Source organism: Fusarium phalaenopsidis (assembly GCF_050370095.1).
Source record: "Fusarium phalaenopsidis strain FUZ10S chromosome Unknown contig_32286, whole genome shotgun sequence".
Lineage (NCBI taxonomy): Eukaryota > Fungi > Ascomycota > Sordariomycetes > Hypocreales > Nectriaceae > Fusarium > Fusarium phalaenopsidis.
In genome coordinates, this window is record NW_028145413.1 from 529470 (window position 1) to 549367 (window position 19898).

The window sequence follows — 19898 nt, forward strand, 5'->3', positions numbered from 1 at the left end:
GACACTGACAATAACATCTCAGGCTTGCGATGCGGTCACAGTACCGCTTCTTCATCTCCATCCCCATCCCAAACACCCTGCCACCCGAGATTGTCCTCAACTTTATCCAGACATACACACCAACCCTCCAGAGCAATCCAGTGATCGCAGACTTCACGGAGAAGCCCACAGATATCGACGGCATCATCAGCGATCCCTTCTTCGGTCCCCCAGACAACACCCTCCGCACCTTTGAGATCCACGAAGTCATCACGCTGGCCCCCGGTCTACGAAAGGAAACGAGGTGGCCGACCGTCTTCCAGTGCACCCCGCATGGCATCCGATCGCGTGCCAACGCTACCGCAGGCATTGTGGTCTGGGCTGAGTGGGTAGTCCGTCCGCGCCAAGATTCATCGGCGGGATCTCCAACTGAGCCTGGGAATACTCCCAGTACGGAACGGACGCTGGGGGAGGAGTGGGAGCTGTATGAGGAGGTGACTATCGAGGCCAATCGTCTTGTGATGCCCTTTGTTTCTCGCACGTCGAATGATGTGCATCGTGAAATCTGTCACAAAGTGTTGGACGAGGCTATGAAGGGATATGTCAATTGAAGGCCATTCTCCATACATCATTCGCCAGATCAAACTGACTGCCAGGTCGGCTTATCTCTAGCCTCTTCGATGACATCTCTTCTCAGCGCCCAAGCCTCGGTATGGCAGCACATCATCTCTCGTTACCCACTTTCCGAATGCAGCACATCCTCGGCTCGTATTTACACGTGATCTAACAAGTGATCGCCTCCTCGGTCTTGTTCTTGGGTTTATTGAAAAAAGAGATTACCAAAATTCTCTAAAGAATCCAATGGGACGATCAGGGGTGGCGTCCTCGTAGGCGGTGATGTAAGGAGCATCCCAAACAAGGTCGACCTCGTCCAGCTTGAGCCACTTGGTACCCTTGACGTAATTCCATCCAAAGAGAATTTGTATTAAAATAACCATGGCGTAGTAGATGAAGAATGAGCCGACGTCCCAAGGAGAAAAGCTCTTGCATCCGTAAAAGATGATAAGAATCTCCCAGATGATCGCCAGCCAAGCAGAGTAAGGCTAGAGCCAACCACGGCAAGGAAGGCTCTTGCGGTTGAACTTTTACACGACAGTGGTACGGCGGAAGCAGATGTATGTGATAGCGATGACGATGTAGTCGACAATGGTGCATCCCGTAGCCAAGTCGATGAGCCAAGTCAGGACCTAGGCGGATCCACCGGACATCTGGAGGAAGGACAAGAAGGGGAACACCATGACCACGACGACGCAGGAAATGGGAACGCCCTGCTTAGTGGTCTTTCGGAGGAACTTTGGCGCGCGACCTTCGATGGATAATCCATAGATAGATCGGATGCCATAGAAGGTGACACTATTGCCCGCGGCAAAGATGGTGGTTAAGATAAGTGCCGTGAGGATGTGAGGAAGAACACCAATGCCTAGGTTACCCAGAGCAATGATGTATGGAGAAGCAGCCGCATTGCCACTGTGTCCGGTTTCTCTGTTGAAGATGGCTATCATGGTAGGCTCGTTAAAGGGAACGTGGACACCAACAGCGAGCCATAGCCGAACCAATATAAAAGACCAAGATCCGCAAGTACAGTCTTCTGGCTCAGTTATCCCATCGAGGGCCGGGCTTTAGCTATAATAAAGGATATATTATTAACATCTACTAACATTATATCCCAATACTAACATAGCAGCCTTTCCTTTTTTAGTTTTTCTGCTACCTATAATAGAAGACTTATACCTCGCTGTATCATGGCGGCTTCGACATCCGAGTCGAGGATCCCTTTCTCCACTTTCTTGGTTCAACCCCAAATGTGGGCGTTGACGGCGGAATTGGCGAATAGGAGTACGAATGGAAATGGGCTAATAGCTCTGGTCGTTCGCCCCTGCGACTCGAGGGGGGCCAAGTCAGCAGGGGTCTCGGGACGTAGACTCAGGCACAAGGGATTGGTATGGCCGAATATGCTACAAACGGGTACCTGGCATCAGTAAACAGGTGATTCTATTGCGTGTTCATAACAATACTAGGACTGTAAATGCTTTCTAATTGTATCTATGTCTACTTTAAATACCAGACGCTTCTCTAATCTACTTGATAATCTTAAGAGTCTCGCTAAGAGGCAACTTCTCAGGAACCTCGGGATGGGGCTGAGCCAGCTCGCCAAAGTTCAGGTTAGCCTTGAGGCTGTAGTCCTCAGGAACCTCGAGGAACTTCTTGAGGGCAGCCTCGACAGGGGGGATGGCACCCATGTGCTGAAGGTTGGCGCCGAAGCCCTCGAGCTCGAGGGCGGTCCAGACGAGGATCTGGGCCATGCCGCTGGCGTGGTCGGCGAATTGGGGGAACATGTGGGCGGCGGCCTGGTGAGTTTCTTGGGAGCTCTTGATGGTCTCTGCGCTGTCCCAGAACAGGACCTATTGTATTGTTAGCATGCAGTCGCAAAGTCGGGCTGATGAAAGACATACGGAACCGTAGGCATTCTTGAAAGCCTGGAAGCGGGGGCCCATGGCGTCCCAAACACCAGGGCCAGCCCCCTTGAGGATAGGCTCGGCGGTCTCGATGACTACATCCCAAAGCTGCTTGTGCTTCTCACCGAGGACGAGGGTGATGCGACCGGGCTGAGTGTTGTAGGAGGAGGGAGAGAAAGAGAGGACCTCGGTAATGATCTTCTCAATACGGTCGTCGGAAACAGGAGAAGTGTCCTTAAGTCCATAAACGGTTCGTCGGTGCTTGGCAGCAGCGAGGAACTGGTCGGCGGTGATGGAGGGAGACATGGTTGTGATTGGAGCTTGAAGATAAGACTTGAAGATTGAATCGAATTGTTTGATTAGAAGTGGCTATTCTACGAGAGACTCGGCTCATATTTAATTCAATTGATTCAATCGTGTCCGATTTCATCGATGGGGCTGGAGACACGATTCAGTCCGAGGGTCCGGGCTTGCCGATTTTGTAATTGCCGCGCGCGTCGGGAGAATTATCAATCAGGGACCATTCACCGCCACGACACATGGCAATAGATGCGGTACTAGCAGAGGGGAAGATAGCTGATAGCACCAACAATTCAGCCACTTTTAATGCCGAACAATCCAAAAGCAGAATTCTGAGGGTCAAGTCCCGGGAACTGGATCGGTCTTTCGGCCTCCTGAAGTTCCGGTCCAACTGAACCAAGCGGTCAAGGGGGATACAGCAGTGCCCACAAAGATGGCGAGACCATCTAGATTGCTGCAGTGGAAGTATTATCGTCTCATGATAAAAAAAGCATCAACTATTCCGTCGAATAGGACGAGATCCCACACCTGGAGGGCATGAACATCCAGATCAGCGTGGGGCCACTCGGCGACTTTACACAGCTAGACTAATCTAAACCCCGATTTCCCGCGCGCTTGTTGCCGTCATCGTGGAGACTCTGTACCCCTGACGGAGAGGGGTTCTGCAGTGGACCACTAGAACCGAGCCATGAACTCGAATCGACCCATTCATGGATTACAATGTTGTTATCAAGCCCAGCCTAGTAGATTGGTCAGCGGCAGTGCGGCTGTTTCTTTCTACTCTTTCCTATTAGTTACCATAGGCCTCAAACTAAAGGATAAAGCACTTGGCCCTTTTTTCTTCTTGCTTCAACATCTCAAGAGACTTCCAAACGCTTGTCCGCTTCAGCACCACCGACCTATGAACCCTTTTCGAGCGTTCGGTGACTGTCTGGATCTTCACCATATTCACCCTGATCGATGACACACTCAAAGTGCTTGAGAAAGCGACATTCGTCGGATAGTTTTCATCCAAGTCATCGTCTGCATCGTTGTCGGGCGTAACCTCTGTCTAGGATGGGCGTCGGGATGTATCGCCACGAAGGCCCTCCTCGAGACCCGGCTCCCAGGTGAGGACTACGAAATTTCAAGCCTTGTAGCAGTGGATGTCTCGGAATTTGGTCAATGTCAGTCAGGCTTCAGGGAAGTTGAGCAATCTTGAGATCAGCATTCATCAGGAATGTTGGATGCCAGAGCGTCCGTTGCCCATCTTTGCCTGAGGGTGCTTCTAATATGCCTTCCTGTTGGCTTATCAATGACCAACAGTTCAAATCCATCAAGCCGGTGGGCACATGTCTAACTATACCCTACGACCCCCATCTTCAGGGTATCGAACCTAATCTCAAAGTTCTTCCTACTCCCGCTGCTGTCATCATGGGCGCTATCTTTAGTTTGCCCTCTTTCTTCGATCGACGTCACAGATCATGCTAGATAGCACGAGATACGTCCTCGTCCCAGTGATGGGCATTGTCGAGATCCCAGGTTGTCATCTTGAAGCCACTAAGCGGTAATTCGGCCCCCGGCAGCTTGATGACTTAACGGCTTCGTCCTTACCTCTCAAATTTGCAAACAAGTTTTTCATGCTTCGCATTTTATAGAAAAATCGGAGGCCTGAAGTGAAGACATCGGTTATCCTTAGTGCCTCCTACAGCAGCTGTTTATCATGTTTGGAGGGGTCGGGCAATGCGTCGTGGATCGGTCAGAGTTCTTGTCTACTTTAGGTGGTCATGCATCACACGGGGAAATTAACAATCACAGTTCTTGAGACTATTGCCTATTCCTTTCCGCTGGGCATGTGTCTCTGCCTAGGCTAGATACCCGTGTACCTTGGACAGAAAGCAGAGCCACAACTTGACGCAGGAGATTTTTTCATTTTATCGAGGGTTGGTAAGCGTTTCAAAGGCCTTCCTCCCTATGTCATCATGGAACGTGTCGATCCACATGACCCTCTTCAGCTGTCTCCGCGTCCCGTCCCAGCCCGACTGGGAAACCTCTGACAGACTCCAACTCCCGCCTTGGTACTGAACTCCAGAGCCAACGCAAATTTGCCCCATTAGCATCAGCCAGACATCTAAGATTCCATGCTGGTCCTGGAATAAGGGTCTGGCAGCATTGTACGACACCTGCATCTTCTTGGCCAGACTCTTGCAGTAATAATGCTCATGCGAGCCCGGAAGACGAAAGGTTGTTGCGAGGAAGGCCATCATCCCAACATGAAGGCACTTGGAGATGTTGTCTAGAAGGCGGGACTCGAGATCAATGATACTAGAATGCACGAACCCTAGGCATTGTCGGATCAAAGCTCCATTGACCGATGTCTTGCTGTGATGATGCATGTTGAGGAGGATTGCGGTGTGTTGAAGGTGAGTGAATACGGTAGCCAGATTTGGGTCGACTAGTCCATCTATACACAACATGTTGCGTGATTTATGAATATTCACCACCTCAATAGGAAAGGTGGGTGGCTCCCAGACAATACCGCCGTAGATGGGCGCCCACAATTCTGTGACGAGCGAACTGGAAAAGTTTAACCTATACCCATATTAGAAGATGTTGAAGAGTACTCGCACTAGGAAATTTTACCTATCCATCGAGAATTGTATCACGGGATTTTCGTTTACTACTTCTGAACCGCCTCGGAGCCGGAGAATCCGTGATAGGCCCATGGCGTGTGTCTGCGCCGCGCTGTAGTCTCCAAAGAGGACTGCGATCGAAGCCAGGATACTAACGACGTAGATTGCTATATCGTTCTTATACGCATTCTCTTCTGAAAGCCGGCGGTTCAGAAGAGGCAATACACACCAGAGATGGTGGTATGTTGTTCTAGATAACGGCTGTCTCGACACCAAGTCGTTGGAAGCCGAGGTTAATAACAGGATGGCTCTAAAGCAGAGTGACTCAGAGCAAAGTAGTCGAAAACATATAAAAGGGTCTTCGTCAAAGTCAATGTGAATGCCAAAGTGCTTGAATGGGTAGAGGGCGTCTCTGATTGGATTGTGAATAAAGTCTGCGACTTGATCAGCATCGTCTTTTCTCCATCATTGAGGCTACACCACAAATATTGGTGCATCAGCTTCTGGGCAGAAATGTCTAGTCCTTCTGGGAAGTGAAATAGTGCCCAGTCGGAGGGCGGTGGTAGTATGCATCGCTTCACGAAGAGTTGTGTTTGCGCTGGGGACGGCGCAACTTGATTCCGAACGGAGAGTCGGTCGGAGGAATTATTTATCTCTTGGCCCTCTGTTCTAGATTCGTGTGACAGTTGAGAAGCTGCTCGAGCAGCCTCGCGCTTAGATCTCCTGGAACCAGGCTGCTTATTCTTCTGACGCATGCAATGGCGTCGTATCAACTGTCGCTCGGGGGATCCGATTATTCCGGAACCATCGGTCATGACGAAGGCGAGTTGCTGCGGCATGTCGATGTCTGCTTTTGGGTATCAATATGGTCAGTAAAAGCTAGATGAGAAAGAGGAGGGGCAAGGGCCTTGCTTTAATGCCCAGACGTGAGGTCAAGTTCCATCTAACAAATGAAGCTGGGGTGAGAATAAAGTGGGACGACCACATTGTTTTCCTATTTGGGACAAGTCAGGGTGGTTCGTGGTCCATGCCAGCCAGCCTGTTAAGGTGAGAGAGAGAGAAGCATTAGAAATCAGAATGGAAAAAGGTATGATATAAAATAAATAATGAGACTCGATAGAGGTAGATTCAGCTCACACAATTCCAGCCTCAGTCTCATTCATACGAAGTCGAATCAACCATGGCGGCTCCTGGAGGTTCCCTGTCTCTAACACCAGAGCAACCCTACACATTCGCCAAGATCTTTGTCAAACATCAAATACGACCCAATCCCAAGCCATCCCTTGAAAACAACACTGTTTCTGGTAAAACCGCCGTCATCACAGGTGGCAATGGCGGCATCGGTTTAGAATGTGGCCGGATTCTACTCTCACTCAGCCTATCCCACCTCATCCTTGCTGTTCGAACTCCCGTGAAAGGAGAAGAGGCAGCAGCTTCACTACGAAAACTTTACCCGAAAGCCAAGATCGATGTGTGGCAGCTGGATATGGACTCTTATGAGTCAATCAGGGCTTTTGCCAAAAAGTGCGCAACCCTGCCCCGTCTGGACATGGCTCTCCTCAGCGCGGGCATCATGAACGTCGACTTGCAAGTCAACAAATCAACCGGGCACGAGGAAATGTTTCAAGTCAACTACCTATCAACCGCCCTACTTGGATTGCTTTTACTCCCAATCCTCAAGAGAAAGACACCATCCGACTCTCCAGGTCGGCTCATGCTCGTAGCATCTGGTGCAGCTCTGATCGCCGAGTTCTCCGAGCGCAACGCCGATCCCCTTCTCTCTGCATTTGGCGATGAGAAAGGATGGAATTCTTCAATCGCCAAGAAGAGATACGACACAAGCAAGGGGTTGGTACTGATGCTTACCCTTCAGTTGAGTCAATTGACAACGGCCGATGACGTCATCGTCAATGTTGTTGATCCAAGCTTCACGCCGGGCACCAGTTTCTTCCGTAACCTTCCCTTGCTAATGAGGGCGGTGGCCTGGCCTCTAACAAAAGCCTTGGGTACCACTGTGAACAATGCAGCATGGAGATATGTCGACGGCGCTGTGGCTAGAGGCAAGGAGAGTCATGGGAGCCTCATCAGCGATTGGGAAATTCACCCGTATGTGCCCCATCTCTAACCGAACGCGATCAATTATGCTGACTTGGCCTAGATATCATCCCTTTATGTACACGGAGGAAGGCAAAAGGTTCATGGACAGGCTTTGGAAGGAGAGTGTCGAAGAATTGGATTTTCCTGAGGTACGCGACGCGTTGGTGTTGCTACGCGCATCTTAATCGTGTAGGGTAGCTATCTCGTTCGTCTTGGTTCATTCACGTGTTGCTTTCGTTTGGTCTTTGGTAATTGTTTCCTCGAATTTTCCTAGCTACACTTACTCAATTGATGGATCTCATCGTTCACTCAACTGCCGAAAGTACAATTGAACCGTTACAATAGTGAATGAAGGCGCATGTAACGTGTCTTCAGTCCAGAGCCAGACCTCAGTTTGACACTCGGGGTCGACTAAAACAAGCCTTACGCGCCACATCTGACTGGCGGTGGCACATTGTAAGCCATTAACAGCCAGCCTCTTTGGCGATTTCGGGTCCGAAAGGGGTTGAACCATCGTTGTGGGTGGCTGACGAGCCTCGGTCGGAATGCAACGTGCCAGATTCTTTGGTCAGGGTCTCCAGGGACCAACATGCCTCAGCCTCTCTCGACCAAACTATCGGGAAATAATCTGCCATAGCTCCTCCGTGTCTACATGACGTCGAACCATCAATACGTTCAGTTGGTTCACCGACTCAACCAATGTCAGCACCCAAAGCCCTCGGCAGCATCCGCCGGTACAACCAATCACATCTCCCCCAAATTACGGACCTGCACCAAACAAGGATTAGTGACACCAAGAATAGCACTCAAAGGCTGGGAACTGCCGGTGCTAGCATGGGCTGAGCACCGTTAGCGCCGAGAGGATACGGGGAACCCTGGTTCTAGATCGGCGTCGACCGGCCTGGCCGCTTGCCGTGTGACCCGGCCAAAGAAACATGCTCGGGGAACGTACCAGGCGAGGATAGGCTGGGTTCTTGGAATAGCATCAGCTAGGGTACTTTCTATTCAACAACTCCACCCTGGAATACGAGATGGAGACAATGGCCATGTATATAAGGAACCTAGGGAGACGACACAAATTCATTCATCTCATCACTCATCAATCTCGTCTTCTCTCAACAAGCTCAATCCACTCAAACAACTTCTCCCAACTTTCCAATTCCACCAAACAACTATCAACTCAACAACACCTTCAATCCCACAACAACAATCACCATGCAGATCAAGGCTATCCTCCTCACTCCCCTCCTCGCTGCCGGCATCGTCTCCGCCGCGCCCAGCAAGCCCGTCCAATTCGAGGCCATGGCTCTCCGCTCAGCGAGCCCCATCCACTTCAGCGCCCTCCAGGCCTCAAAGAGCTTCCTCTCTCTGAACCTCGCCAAGCAAGGCGCCTCATGCGACAAGAAGTCTGACAACCACGCCGTCTTCAACCTCGTTGGCGACGAGCTCTACCTCTACAAGACCGACAACCCTCCTCAGCAGCTCTACGTCGACCGCTCCGGCATGGGCCAGGGTGTTCTGGGCTACACCACCGGTGCCCAGGGCATCCCTAGCAAGGCCGAGCGCAAGGGCTGGAAGATCGACAAGAGCGGCAACCTGAACTTCAACGGCGCCGGCTTCATCGCCTGCCCCAACAGCAAGAAGGCTGGTGGCTCCTGGAGCGTCTGGGTCGATGCTGGCAATGCCAACCCTGGCGGTAACAAGGGATGCCTTGGCTTTACTGCTCGCACCATCAAGACTACCACCCCCAACAGCTGCGAGTACACCCAGCAGCAGTTGTATTAGAACTGGATTTTGGCATGGAATGTGTAATGATTGGAGCGGGCTTGTTTATATTAATGGGGCTATTGTTTTAACATTGGCCGGGCATAGCGACAAAGAGGGGCGCATATAATTGCATTATAGAATAATACATAAACTCGATTGGCATTCTAGAATATGTTCGTGATTCCATAGGATACCTTCCCATCCAGTGACTCTGAATTCCTCCTTTGGGCTGTAAAAGCTCACGAGATCACAATTCCATTTTTAGAGGAAAGCCCCGTCTAACGGCCTTTATCGGAATTTATACGCTCAATTGACCATAGTACCGTGTCGAGGACTTCCCTCGTTTCTCACACTCTCTGTTCCCAACCACGCTGCTTACGATACTACTACCCTTATCCCCGCCGAGGGTGTTTACCAGATAGCCGGCCATCAGAAGCGTCGCCCTGGGGCCTCTTCCTCGTTGATCGCCGCCCCTGGCAGCCCTCCATCTCAGAAGCGATCAATCGCGACAGGGGCGCGATAATAGTGGCTGGACAGCCCTGTGATATCGCCGCTTCTAGCTCTCTAAGGTCTTCTTCTCTGCTGGAGCAATGCAGGATAAGCTTCTCTAGGACAGACGAGACAAACGAGGCTCGCGCCCGCCCGTAGGAAGGCATCTAGAGTCCCAAGGTAGTCCTCGAAGCACTCCTCACCGAGAAACTTGGACAGTGAGATGTCTAGAAAGTGCGAGAATACGGTGCGAGCGCCCCGGCGGTTCAAGAGAGGCATATTAGGGTCGGCACCGTAGGACATCAGGCAGCCAAAGGTGCCATCCCTCAGGGCATCGTTCCACCGACGGGCAGGGAACATGCAGGGCCCTGACAACATGTTAAAGACAGACATGGTGCTCTGCGCAAAGAGTATCTATGGCGATGCCGCGTTGGATGTTGCGCTTTGTTGTCGCGGTAGCACGTTTGGATCTTCGCTACACTGAAGGAGAAGATTGAGGACTTTTGGCATAGGCGCGGGGCTTTCACTGCTGCTGTGAGACATAGGCATCAGTGCGGCGAACAGTGGTGACTCGTCGAACACGTCGAAGTAGCCTGGCTCCTCTCGGGTCTTCTTGGCGAGATAGGACGTCACGTTGTGCCTGAGCAGCTCCTCGCGGAATAGCTGTCTCGCGTCGCAACCTTGAGAATTAACCCCTTGAACGGTAACATGTCCGAGGTTGACCATCTCTACGACGGTGGCCTCGTACTCGTCCAGTAGCTCCTCTGCCGGCACTAGAGAGCCGGGCTGGCCTGAATGCTTCAGCGCTTCCGAGGCGTACACTAGAGCCTGGTTTAGATGGGCGATGAACTGCCCAGTGTTCAGCCCCTGTCCTTGCCTCATGATGCCCGCGGCGAGCGATTCGTCTAGGCGCGTGTTTCTGAGGAAGCCAAGATAGGCGGTGGCGATAGAGATAAAGGGATTGTAGTCCGATGGGAGCTTACTTCGGAGGTACTCGCCTATGCCTTTGGTCAAAACAAAGTCCTTGACGGTTCTGTGCAGATACTCGACCCGGTTGTTCACGAGCCTGAGCAGGCTCTTTGTCTTTTCGTTGATGTTGCGAACGACCCGCTCTCTGCGTGCGGCGATTCCCTCGGGTGGTTCTGGCTCTGCTAGAGCGCGAGATGCGGGACAATGGCCCTCAACCTCCTTCTCCAGTTGCCAGTACAGATCGACGTGGAGAGGCTCCAGCGCGTAGATGGCTGCCTGTAGGAAACCCGCCATCTTGGGGTGGTCAGCCGCGTTCACGCTTTCCAGCATGTGCCGGAATAGCTGGTCCAGATCTGACGGTAGTTGCCCGAAACGCCTATTTAGGCTTTTGATCGACTCGCCGTTGGAGAGGCCTTCACGTAACGACCACGTCACGAAAAAGGCCCAGAGAAAGACGCCGTCGGCCTGGGACACGATCCGATCCACGAGCTCAGCCTTCTCCAAACCGACCTCCTCTGACACCTCGGTAGTCCACCGCTCGTGGGCCTGTAGCTGATCATTCACAAACTTCCGGATATCGCCCCGCGTTAGCTCGTGAATATCCAGACTCTGGCCAGTGCCGCCGAAGCTTCTCTCAAACACAGGCCATCGACGGCTGGACAGGCACATCTTGATATGAGGAGAACCGGCCATGTCACGAAGGACCTCGCAGAGCTCAGCGTGGTTGCTATCATATTCGTCGAGCCCGTCGATAAAGAAGCATATTTTCAGCGGCACACGGTCAGCCGTCGCCAGGGCTCGTAGCGCGGTGGCGAGCTCGGGGACGGACCATGGCTCTGCGGTTGTGTGCCATTGCCCGGCCTTGGCGGCTGCCCAGCGGTTTGGGCTGACGAGCGAGACAATGCTAGGGTGTCCCCGAAGAAGGTCGAAGAGTAGAGATTGGAGGAGTCCCTGCCAAGATTTCTGGATGGATGTACCCGCAATCCAGAAGAAGTGCGCCGCTACAGCCAGGTTATCGGACGAGCCTGCCCAGGCCGCCAGCAGCTCTTTCGTCCGGGGGTGCTTGGAGATGAACTTCATGAAGGTGGATTTCCCGGACCCCGGCTTTCCCGAGATCCAGAAAGTACCGCTCCCAGAGCGAAACCACTCAGAGAGCTGTGAGTCGGAGTCGAAGGCCCACTGGAAGGTGTCCTTGTGTGCTTGTGGGACAGACTCCAGCCGGACGGGTCGGCTGTCGTAATTCAAGCTTGACACAATCTTGCCAGCGAGCAAGGAGCTCTCCGAGTCGGTTAGGCTGGCCAGACCGGTTTTGAGTTCTTTGACTTCGGTCTCTCCGAGGGCGGCCGAGGAGGTGCTTGCGTTAGGGTTGGCCAACAGCTTTTGCACTTGGAGTCTCAGATCCTCCAAGCCACGAGCTACGGAATCGATTCAAGACTCAAACTCTGGTCTGGTGTATTGCTTCTCGCTCTCGGACGATTCGACGACTCGGCTTAGTTCGGAGATTCGAGACCTAGTATCATGGAATGTGAGGTTAGAATCTTTCAGATGGAAGACTACAAGGCACGAATAAGAAAGCCAATTGGAAGCGAGGTATTTATACCACCCACCCAAGAGTAGAAGTGACTTGAAGGGTTATGGCCTGGATAATTCGCTGAAGTTCTTCAGCGTAAGATCTCCATGGCTCGCCAGGCGACTTCCTTAGTGTACTCATGATTTTCTCCAGCAGTCTTGCGGAACCTTGCTGAGAATAGAGAAGCTCTCGTAGAGCCAGAGCGTCGCTCGATGGTGTGACAGCACTCGTAGATGGCTGTTGTGGTACATAAGGGATTCGAATGTCGAATAACGTGGTTCGCAACCGCTCGAGGGTTTCCAAAATGGTACGCTCATCTTTGCGATCTAGCGATAACGGTGGCTGTGCTTTGGAGATGCTAACAGATGATAATAGCTCCGTGATAGATTCCGTAATGGCGAGGATGCGCGCAGCGGTGTCGAGCACTGAGATGGCGTCCATGGTTGGCTACTTGGTCGGGGGTTGAAACGCGCCTTCAGCAAGCGGGCTGTGAAAAGGGATGGATGTATGACAAGATTGAGATCCCCGGTGCGACAAAGAAAAGACACGTTGCTTTTCAAAGCCAAAACAATGAAATGGTAGTCTCCCTGGTAATGGCCAGGGAGATGGATAAATCGCGTTTTCTCATGGAACTGGGCGAGGTATCTTACCGGACAGTTGGCTCACAACTCCCCTTACCCATGAATTGACAAAGCGCTTCATCCCCTACCCCACTACCAACGCACAGACATCGCCCCCATGCGACTTGGGCTCCACTTCATCGCACGGACAGTCATTGTTGCCCAAGCTTCGACGATGTACAATCTCAGAATCCTCACCCTTAAATGGTGTTCAAAAGCAAAGCAATTGATGGGATCATGCAGGGCTTAGTATTGCTTCTGAATGTTGGCTAGAATTGATGATGCTTGGCGTGTAGTAGGTACCAAGAACTGAGCATGAAATAAAAGGTTACACAGATTTCACGCTTGATTCAGATCCATGCACCAGCTTTACCCCCTACCCAGGAGCAGCTTTGGCCTTGTGATAAGTACTTCGCCAACGGCTATGGTGGGTGGCGCACGCACAGGACGAGCTCTGCCGCTGTCAGCAGGTTCACCTTATTAATGTTAGTGATAACGATGGGATTGGCGCTGGAGGCATGGGTGGTCACACCCTGATACGTCCCGCACCTGTAGCTCTCTACAAGTGATTGGATATCATCATGACGGGTAATAATGGGGAAACGTGGAGCAGCGTAAATTATCCCTCAATTCTGTCTGAATCTGTAAAGAGTTTCCGGTCTGTGCCACAATACCGAGGCTTGGCTTATCAGCTAGGGTCTCATTTAGCCTCATGGTCCTAGGTACACGTGTAGCAACTGGGCTCGGACCTATGTTTTGTCCTGAACACTTCGCCTCGCATGAGAGATTTTCAAATGGACCCGGGTCAATTTTAACCCCCGAGGACTGGATTTTCAGGGTCAGATTGTACTACATTTGCTCACGTCCCTCCACTTCCCTTCCCTTTCTCACAACACTCAAACCGCAAGCCAATCCTGCTCAACGCAAACTCAAACTATCCCCATCACTATGTCGGAAACATACAACTTTGTCGTCTTGGGCGGGTCCGGGGCAGGTCTCGGTATCGCCCACTCGTTTCTCAAGCACATCAAGCCAGAACTGGACAAGCTGAGCAAGGCCTACCACCTGTACGTCGTCGACAGCTCCTCACACTTCTTTTGGAGCACCGGCAGCCCGCGTTCCATGGTCTCGGCCACACTCCTCCCCGCCGAAAAGCTCTTCACACCCATCGCCGATGGATTCAAGTCGTACGACTCCGAATCCTATACCTTTATACACGGCACCGCCGAGTCCTGGGACGTCGAGGGCCGCACTGTTACGATCAGGTTGGCAGACGGCGGGGATATCCAGACGCTGCCCTACTATGCGCTTGTCCTTGCCACTGGCCTGCGTACACCGTCTCCCGCCACCTCGCTCCACGATAACTATACAACAAGCAAAGCTGCTATTGAGGATCTGAACAAGAAGATGGCTTCAGCCACGTCCATCATCGTCTCTGGCGGTGGACCCACGGGTGTGGAAACGGCAGGCGAAGTTGGACAATTCCTCAACGGCTCCGCCGGCTGGTTCAGCTCCCGTCCCTCCAACCCCAAGGCCAAAGTCACCTTGGTCACAAAGGGGGACAAGCTTTTGCCTGTCCTCAGTGAGGCACGTGCCCTCGAGGCCGAGGCGTTACTCAACGGGGTTGGCGTCGATGTTGTGTACGGCGTCAGTGTCGTCTCGTTCGTCATCGATGCCGATGGCAAGACTACCGTCAGTCTTTCCAACGGGGAAGAATGGACTGCCGACGTGTACATCCCCGCTTGGGGGACTACGCCTAACAGCGAGTACGCTCCTGCGCATCTCAAGAACGATCAAAGCTATATAATGACCAACGGAACAACTCTTCGTGCCGATGCTGCTGGTCCTCGCGTATACGTGGCTGGCGATGTCGGTGACTATTCCCGTGGAGGCTTCCACAACCTTTATACCGCACTCCCCGTCCTGGCTACCAACATCAAGCGTGATCTGCTCGCAGCAGCCTCCGACAAGCCGGACGCGAAGCCTGAAGGCCTGGACCGCTCCTTCACTGCGAACAAGTCCGAGACGCAAGCCGTGCCTATTGGGTCCTGGGGTGTGGGTGCCGTGAATGGATGGCGACTTCCAAGCTTCCTTATTTGGCTCCTCAAGGGTCGCAATTATATGATTGGCAATATCCCCATGACCGTGAATGGCGATATGGTCAAGAGGGATAATACCGTGTGGAAGCAATAGTCCATGAGACTACATAGACGGAAGGACATATGCTATAGAACATATACAGTGTCTGAGTAATGGGTTGTCCTTGACCGAAGTGCTATGAAGTTTGATGTCGTTATTTAGTAGGTAGTTGATAACTAGATAGTTCGAATAAAGGTTCAAGTTGATTGCGGTAGAAAATTACCACAGTAATAGGAAACAAGTCACAGATGAATATGCAATATAAGATAAAAAATGGATGCGAATACAAGGATTCAAAATGATAGAAGTCATCTTGTTGTAAAACCGACCTTTTGATCGCGTTTGAATTGATCTGAGTCCACTCCGCCCAACACGCCCTGGTATTCGGCCCCCAATTCCACTGCTTAGTCCTTCGGCTGCAGGATTATGGGAATCAGGCAGCAGGCTCGAATAATACGCTCTTTGTAAGTGGTAATAGTCCAAGCATGGAAGCGAAATGGGGCTTAGTGAACCGAGAATGGAGAATGTCAGCAACAGCGTCCAGTGGGACGATGTGGAAGCCTGGTCTGGGATCCTTGCTGAATCCAGTCTTACGCCAAGACGCAGGCTTGTCCCCTCATTCCTTTCATGGTATACGCCGGTAAACCGAAGTTCTTTTTTTTGTGCCTATAAAGTGACGTTCATCGGTTTCTGAAACGTTGTTCTCTATCATACTCATCTTCCTGCCCTAAGAATGACCGAGGAATACAGATCGAGCCTCCATCTAGGCCACGATGGCCAGTCCCTCACAGCTCAAGGCAACTCAGACACAATCAACCCTGTCCTCCCAACTCCTCAGCATACGCAAGCTAAAAGCCCTAACAGCGAAACATCTCCAAGGCCTGATCCCGATCCACCTTCCCGCTCTTTATCCTTATCGTCGTCATCACCATCGGCGATGAGTGACCAGAAGACTGAATTGCACAAGTTCCTCCAGATCGTAAAAAATGATAAGGGGAATGCAGACCGTCTCAAAGCGGTTCTCGATGGACTGGAAAAAGATCAGATCTGCCAGCGCTCCCACCATGATAGCAGTAAGAACGCTTTGCACATGGCAGTTGACCGCGGCATGTTGTGGGCGGTCAGACAACTGTTGGACTATACACCAGACGACACTTCGCTCTTATCCGGGACTGACGAAGACGGGCGACAGCCTCTTCACTTCGCGTGTTTGAGGGGACACAGAGATATTGCGGACCTGCTTTTGCAGCGCGGAGCGGACATTGACGCCCGAGGGAATGCTAAAGCCACTCCTCTTGATGATGCATGCTTTAAAGGCCACAAGGATGTTGTCGAGCTCCTTCTATCCCGTGGGGCCAACACTCAAGTGTTGGACCAAAGTCTGTGGTCTCCAATCCGAACAGCAGTCGGATACCAGCACCTAGACATTGTTGAAATTCTCCTGAACGAGAACCCGGCCAAAATCAACGAGGGAGACAAGCACGGGGAGACACCATTGCATGTGGCGAGTGGGAAAGGATGTGTCGATATCATGAACCTTCTTCTGGAAAGAGGAGCCGACATCGACAAGCCCGACAATGATAGAGAAACACCATTGCACAGCGCGTGTCGAAATGGGTGGGAGAGATCTGCTCGTCTTCTTTTGAAGGAAAAAGCCAAGACCGACAGGACCGATAACCAGGGGGAGACGCCATTGCACGCAGCGAGCCGAAAAGGCCACGAGAGAGTTGTTGCAGTTCTTCTGGAAGAGCATGCAGCAATAGACGTGGCTGATGACAACGGGAAAACACCATTATGCGCGGCGAGCGAACAAGGACATGTCGAATGCGTCAACAGACTCTGCGAAGCCGGGGCGGATTGCAACATCCAAGCCGAACGGGACGGGGGATATAAGACGGCACTTCACTACGCATTTGAGCCTTCAGAGAAGGAAGATGAAAGCCCTGATAACATGAAGAAAAACCAGTCCCGCATCGTGGCAAAGCTCTTGGCACATGGCGCTGATCCTGCGATTCAGAACGACGAAGCAGACACAGCGTTGCATCTGGCGGCGAAAGCTGGCAACTGGAGCGCCTACAAAGACATCCTAGAGGTGATGAAAGAAGGTAAGAATAGGCTCAGAACCGAGTGGGGACATACAGCTTTGGGCCTGGCACTCAAATCACACCCTGATGACATCTTGGGGTTGATGACGGACTCGGAGAGCGCAAGCTTGTTCGACTCGGAAGATGAAGTAGAGGCACTCCTATGGGCGGCCCAAAACGAAGAAAACCATGATTACTTGGAGAGTCTTTTTGAAGAGAGGAAGCATCTCAGGGATAAGATGCCTCCCACTGACACGAGCCGCTGGAGCGCAATGCAATGGGCAACCTATCTGGAACTGCCCGAGGTGCTTGCATTGCTGCGAAATGCTACTCCAACCATCACGTCTGGAGAGGAGAAGCCTGAGACACCAACAGCTGGCGCCAAACAAGAGGAATTCTTGAACCACTGGGGTCCAAAGGCGGCGGTTACCGCATGCAGGGTACAGGATGACGAGCCAACCCTCTCGACCGAATTTCGCAGCGTCCAAGATGTCATTTATGGCACTGGACCGGTACCTACCACAACCACGAAGGTAGAGCACCTCGGCGATGACCATTTCACATGGGTTCATCTTCCCGCAACAAATGTGAGTGTCTACCTGTCTTTCCGAGTTCCAAATCGAGCGCTGAGCTGACTGGTCTCATTAGATTACCTGGATGAATGTGAGCTTGCCACGGGTTAAAGAGAGCCACTAATGTCTTTGGCTCTCAGCTGAGAAGTCCACCTCGCTGATTGATCTTACAGGACCTCTTGAAAAGAATCTTGATCGAGGGGCCATCGTACTTCGATGGCTCACAGTCGAAGAGAGCGAGTGCATTCTTCGAGTCCAGCTGGTCTCAGATTCCAGATGCAACATCTGAGTCGCGAATCATGAAGCCTCTGTGCACCAGTGAGCTGATGCCCCAGGACATTGACACCCCTGACCGCTTTCTTCATACCATTTATGTGAGCATCTCTTAGATATAGTCAGTCCTTGGTTTCTCATTTTCCGTCTAGATACCATATCTCGCCTTGTCAAGACAACACCGAGGCCAGTACCACACTGTGAACGATGATTGCGAGGGCAAACAGTCGCAGAACGGATGGGAGAAGGAGGAGGAGAAGGGTGGAAGGGCTCAGAAGGAGATTGGACAACAAGCAGCTTACGATGCATACCACGGCCTGCTGAAGTGCTACGAAGGCAACGTTATTCACGGTTCGGCAACTCTCGAGGAGTCCTTCTACAGCTTTCCCAGGCTCGCACAGCAACAAGAAGCCCTGCATGAGGATCAACCACAAAGGAATGAGCATCAAGTTGTGACAAAGAGCATACACCCTGAAGGTGTAGCCGAAAGGTCTGAATGGACCCTTGTTAGAGTGAATCAGCTGTGGGCGTGGGTAATCGGTCACAGTATGTCGACAACCCCTGTGCTGAGGAGCAGATTTTGCTGACAATTTGGACTTAGAATGGTTGATCACGGCGGCCACGCATCCGATTGACCAAAGCGAGGATTCATTCCTAACAGATGTAATTGGCCACATCGAAAAGCGAGCAAGATGGGTGCAATCCCCGCTTGAGATGGCAAAGGCAGTCTTCGCGTACTGTGTCGACGCCTACGACCGACCGCCAAAGTCGACAGTTTACGAAACAGACCATTCCATCCATCAGATCTTTTCTGACTCGATCAATGAGATTGTACACTCCTCCGCACAAGCATTGATGCTGTGATAACCTTCTAACCTCTCCCAGGCTAGGAAGGATGCCAAGCTATTTGAAGATTTCTGCGAGCACATGGAAGCGAAACAGCCGAAAGGAAAAGACGGGCCAGAAGGAGAAAAGATGGGGACGAAGGCTGCCGCGAGACTTTCGGCCAAAATCAGAAACATCCGCGACGAGCTTCAAATCCTCCAAGCAGTCGGTAAACATCAAATGAGGGTTTGGAAGAAGCTAAAGAATAGATCTTTGGTGGACAGCCGGCGATGGGAAAGCCACGTCATGAGAGACATTGAGGACATGATCGCATCTGCTGATCGTATCAAGTCAAATGTAAGGTGCATTTTTGGTGCGGTTGACCTTGCTGATCTTGACGCAATAGGTTGAAATGACGGTCTCTCTTGCACAGAGGCAGATTGCCAACAACCAAGCGGAAGAGAGCCTGAAGCAGGGCAAACTCGCCAACCAGCAAGCGAGAAAGAGCTTGCAGCAAGGCCGGACGGTCATGATTTTCACCGCCATTACAGCGTTCTGCGTAGGTCTTCCTGCCCTCATCTGAGCCGAATTTGCAAGTAACAAGAGTCGCCTAGTTGACCTCATCTTCTCTGTCGTCCCTTTTTGCCATGGTCGTCGATTCCTTTCGTAAAGTCCCATATTGGGCATTCCTACCAATTTGTAAGTCATCCCACCTCGTGAGATTCCTTCGTCGCTTACGCTATCTTCTCCCAAGTTCTTGTCTCAGCAGCCCTTCCGTACATCCTATGGCTGAAAGAGATCAACCGAGACGCTCGTGGAAGAGGAAGCTTAAGGAAGGAAGCAGACAATTCTCAAGACAAGGAGCGAGTCGAGACTATGGGATCTGCCAAGGGTGGGAAAGAAGATTGGCGTATCGTGCGTGGCGGGCTTGCCATGTGGCGAAGCCGACGAAGGGAGAGCCCGTCTGAAGTGTAGCTAGAAGTGGCTTTTGCATGTTGAATTTACTACCAATGAACTCACAGTTCGTAGACTACTATATAGACTGAAACATTCTCTTTTTTCTTCTTCGACTTTTTCAATAACATG

At 51.7% G+C, this 19898-nt stretch overlaps 8 protein-coding genes across 8 annotated transcripts; 5 read left to right on the forward strand and 3 right to left on the reverse strand.

The window, feature by feature from the left end:
* Positions 1-29: 29 nt before the first annotated feature.
* On the forward strand, positions 30-590 carry LRP88_02461 (uncharacterized protein; the record flags this gene model as incomplete). Its single annotated transcript, XM_083239111.1, has 1 exon — positions 30-590. One exon carries the CDS (start codon positions 30-32, stop codon positions 588-590), a length of 561 nt encoding a protein of 186 aa, XP_083104241.1.
* A 225-nt stretch (positions 591-815) lies between these two features.
* LRP88_02462 (uncharacterized protein) lies at positions 816-1541 on the reverse strand (the record flags this gene model as incomplete). Its single annotated transcript, XM_083239112.1, has 3 exons — positions 816-1082; positions 1134-1226; positions 1281-1541. The coding sequence occupies 3 exons, from the start codon at positions 1539-1541 to the stop codon at positions 816-818; spliced, it is 621 nt and encodes a 206-aa protein (XP_083104242.1).
* A 576-nt stretch (positions 1542-2117) lies between these two features.
* LRP88_02463 (Nitroreductase-like protein) lies at positions 2118-2801 on the reverse strand (the record flags this gene model as incomplete). Its single annotated transcript, XM_083239113.1, has 2 exons — positions 2118-2441; positions 2493-2801. 2 exons carry the CDS (start codon positions 2799-2801, stop codon positions 2118-2120), a joined length of 633 nt encoding a protein of 210 aa, XP_083104243.1.
* Positions 2802-6587: 3786 nt separating this feature from the next.
* On the forward strand, positions 6588-7652 carry LRP88_02464 (uncharacterized protein; the record flags this gene model as incomplete). The annotated part of the gene is made up of 2 exons (XM_083239114.1): positions 6588-7513; positions 7595-7652. 2 exons carry the CDS (start codon positions 6588-6590, stop codon positions 7650-7652), a joined length of 984 nt encoding a protein of 327 aa, XP_083104244.1.
* A 1067-nt stretch (positions 7653-8719) lies between these two features.
* Positions 8720-9289, forward strand: LRP88_02465 (uncharacterized protein; the record flags this gene model as incomplete). The annotated part of the gene is made up of 1 exon (XM_083239115.1): positions 8720-9289. One exon carries the CDS (start codon positions 8720-8722, stop codon positions 9287-9289), a length of 570 nt encoding a protein of 189 aa, XP_083104245.1.
* Positions 9290-10174: 885 nt separating this feature from the next.
* On the reverse strand, positions 10175-12740 carry LRP88_02466 (uncharacterized protein; the record flags this gene model as incomplete). Its single annotated transcript, XM_083239116.1, has 3 exons — positions 10175-12122; positions 12171-12239; positions 12337-12740. 3 exons carry the CDS (start codon positions 12738-12740, stop codon positions 10175-10177), a joined length of 2421 nt encoding a protein of 806 aa, XP_083104246.1.
* A 1127-nt stretch (positions 12741-13867) lies between these two features.
* LRP88_02467 (uncharacterized protein) lies at positions 13868-15112 on the forward strand (the record flags this gene model as incomplete). Its single annotated transcript, XM_083239117.1, has 1 exon — positions 13868-15112. The coding sequence occupies one exon, from the start codon at positions 13868-13870 to the stop codon at positions 15110-15112; it is 1245 nt and encodes a 414-aa protein (XP_083104247.1).
* A 1897-nt stretch (positions 15113-17009) lies between these two features.
* On the forward strand, positions 17010-19395 carry LRP88_02468 (uncharacterized protein; the record flags this gene model as incomplete). The annotated part of the gene is made up of 7 exons (XM_083239118.1): positions 17010-17729; positions 17791-17805; positions 17888-18088; positions 18140-18533; positions 18589-18818; positions 18873-19169; positions 19219-19395. The coding sequence occupies 7 exons, from the start codon at positions 17010-17012 to the stop codon at positions 19393-19395; spliced, it is 2034 nt and encodes a 677-aa protein (XP_083104248.1).
* Between the last annotated feature and the right edge of the window lie 503 nt (positions 19396-19898).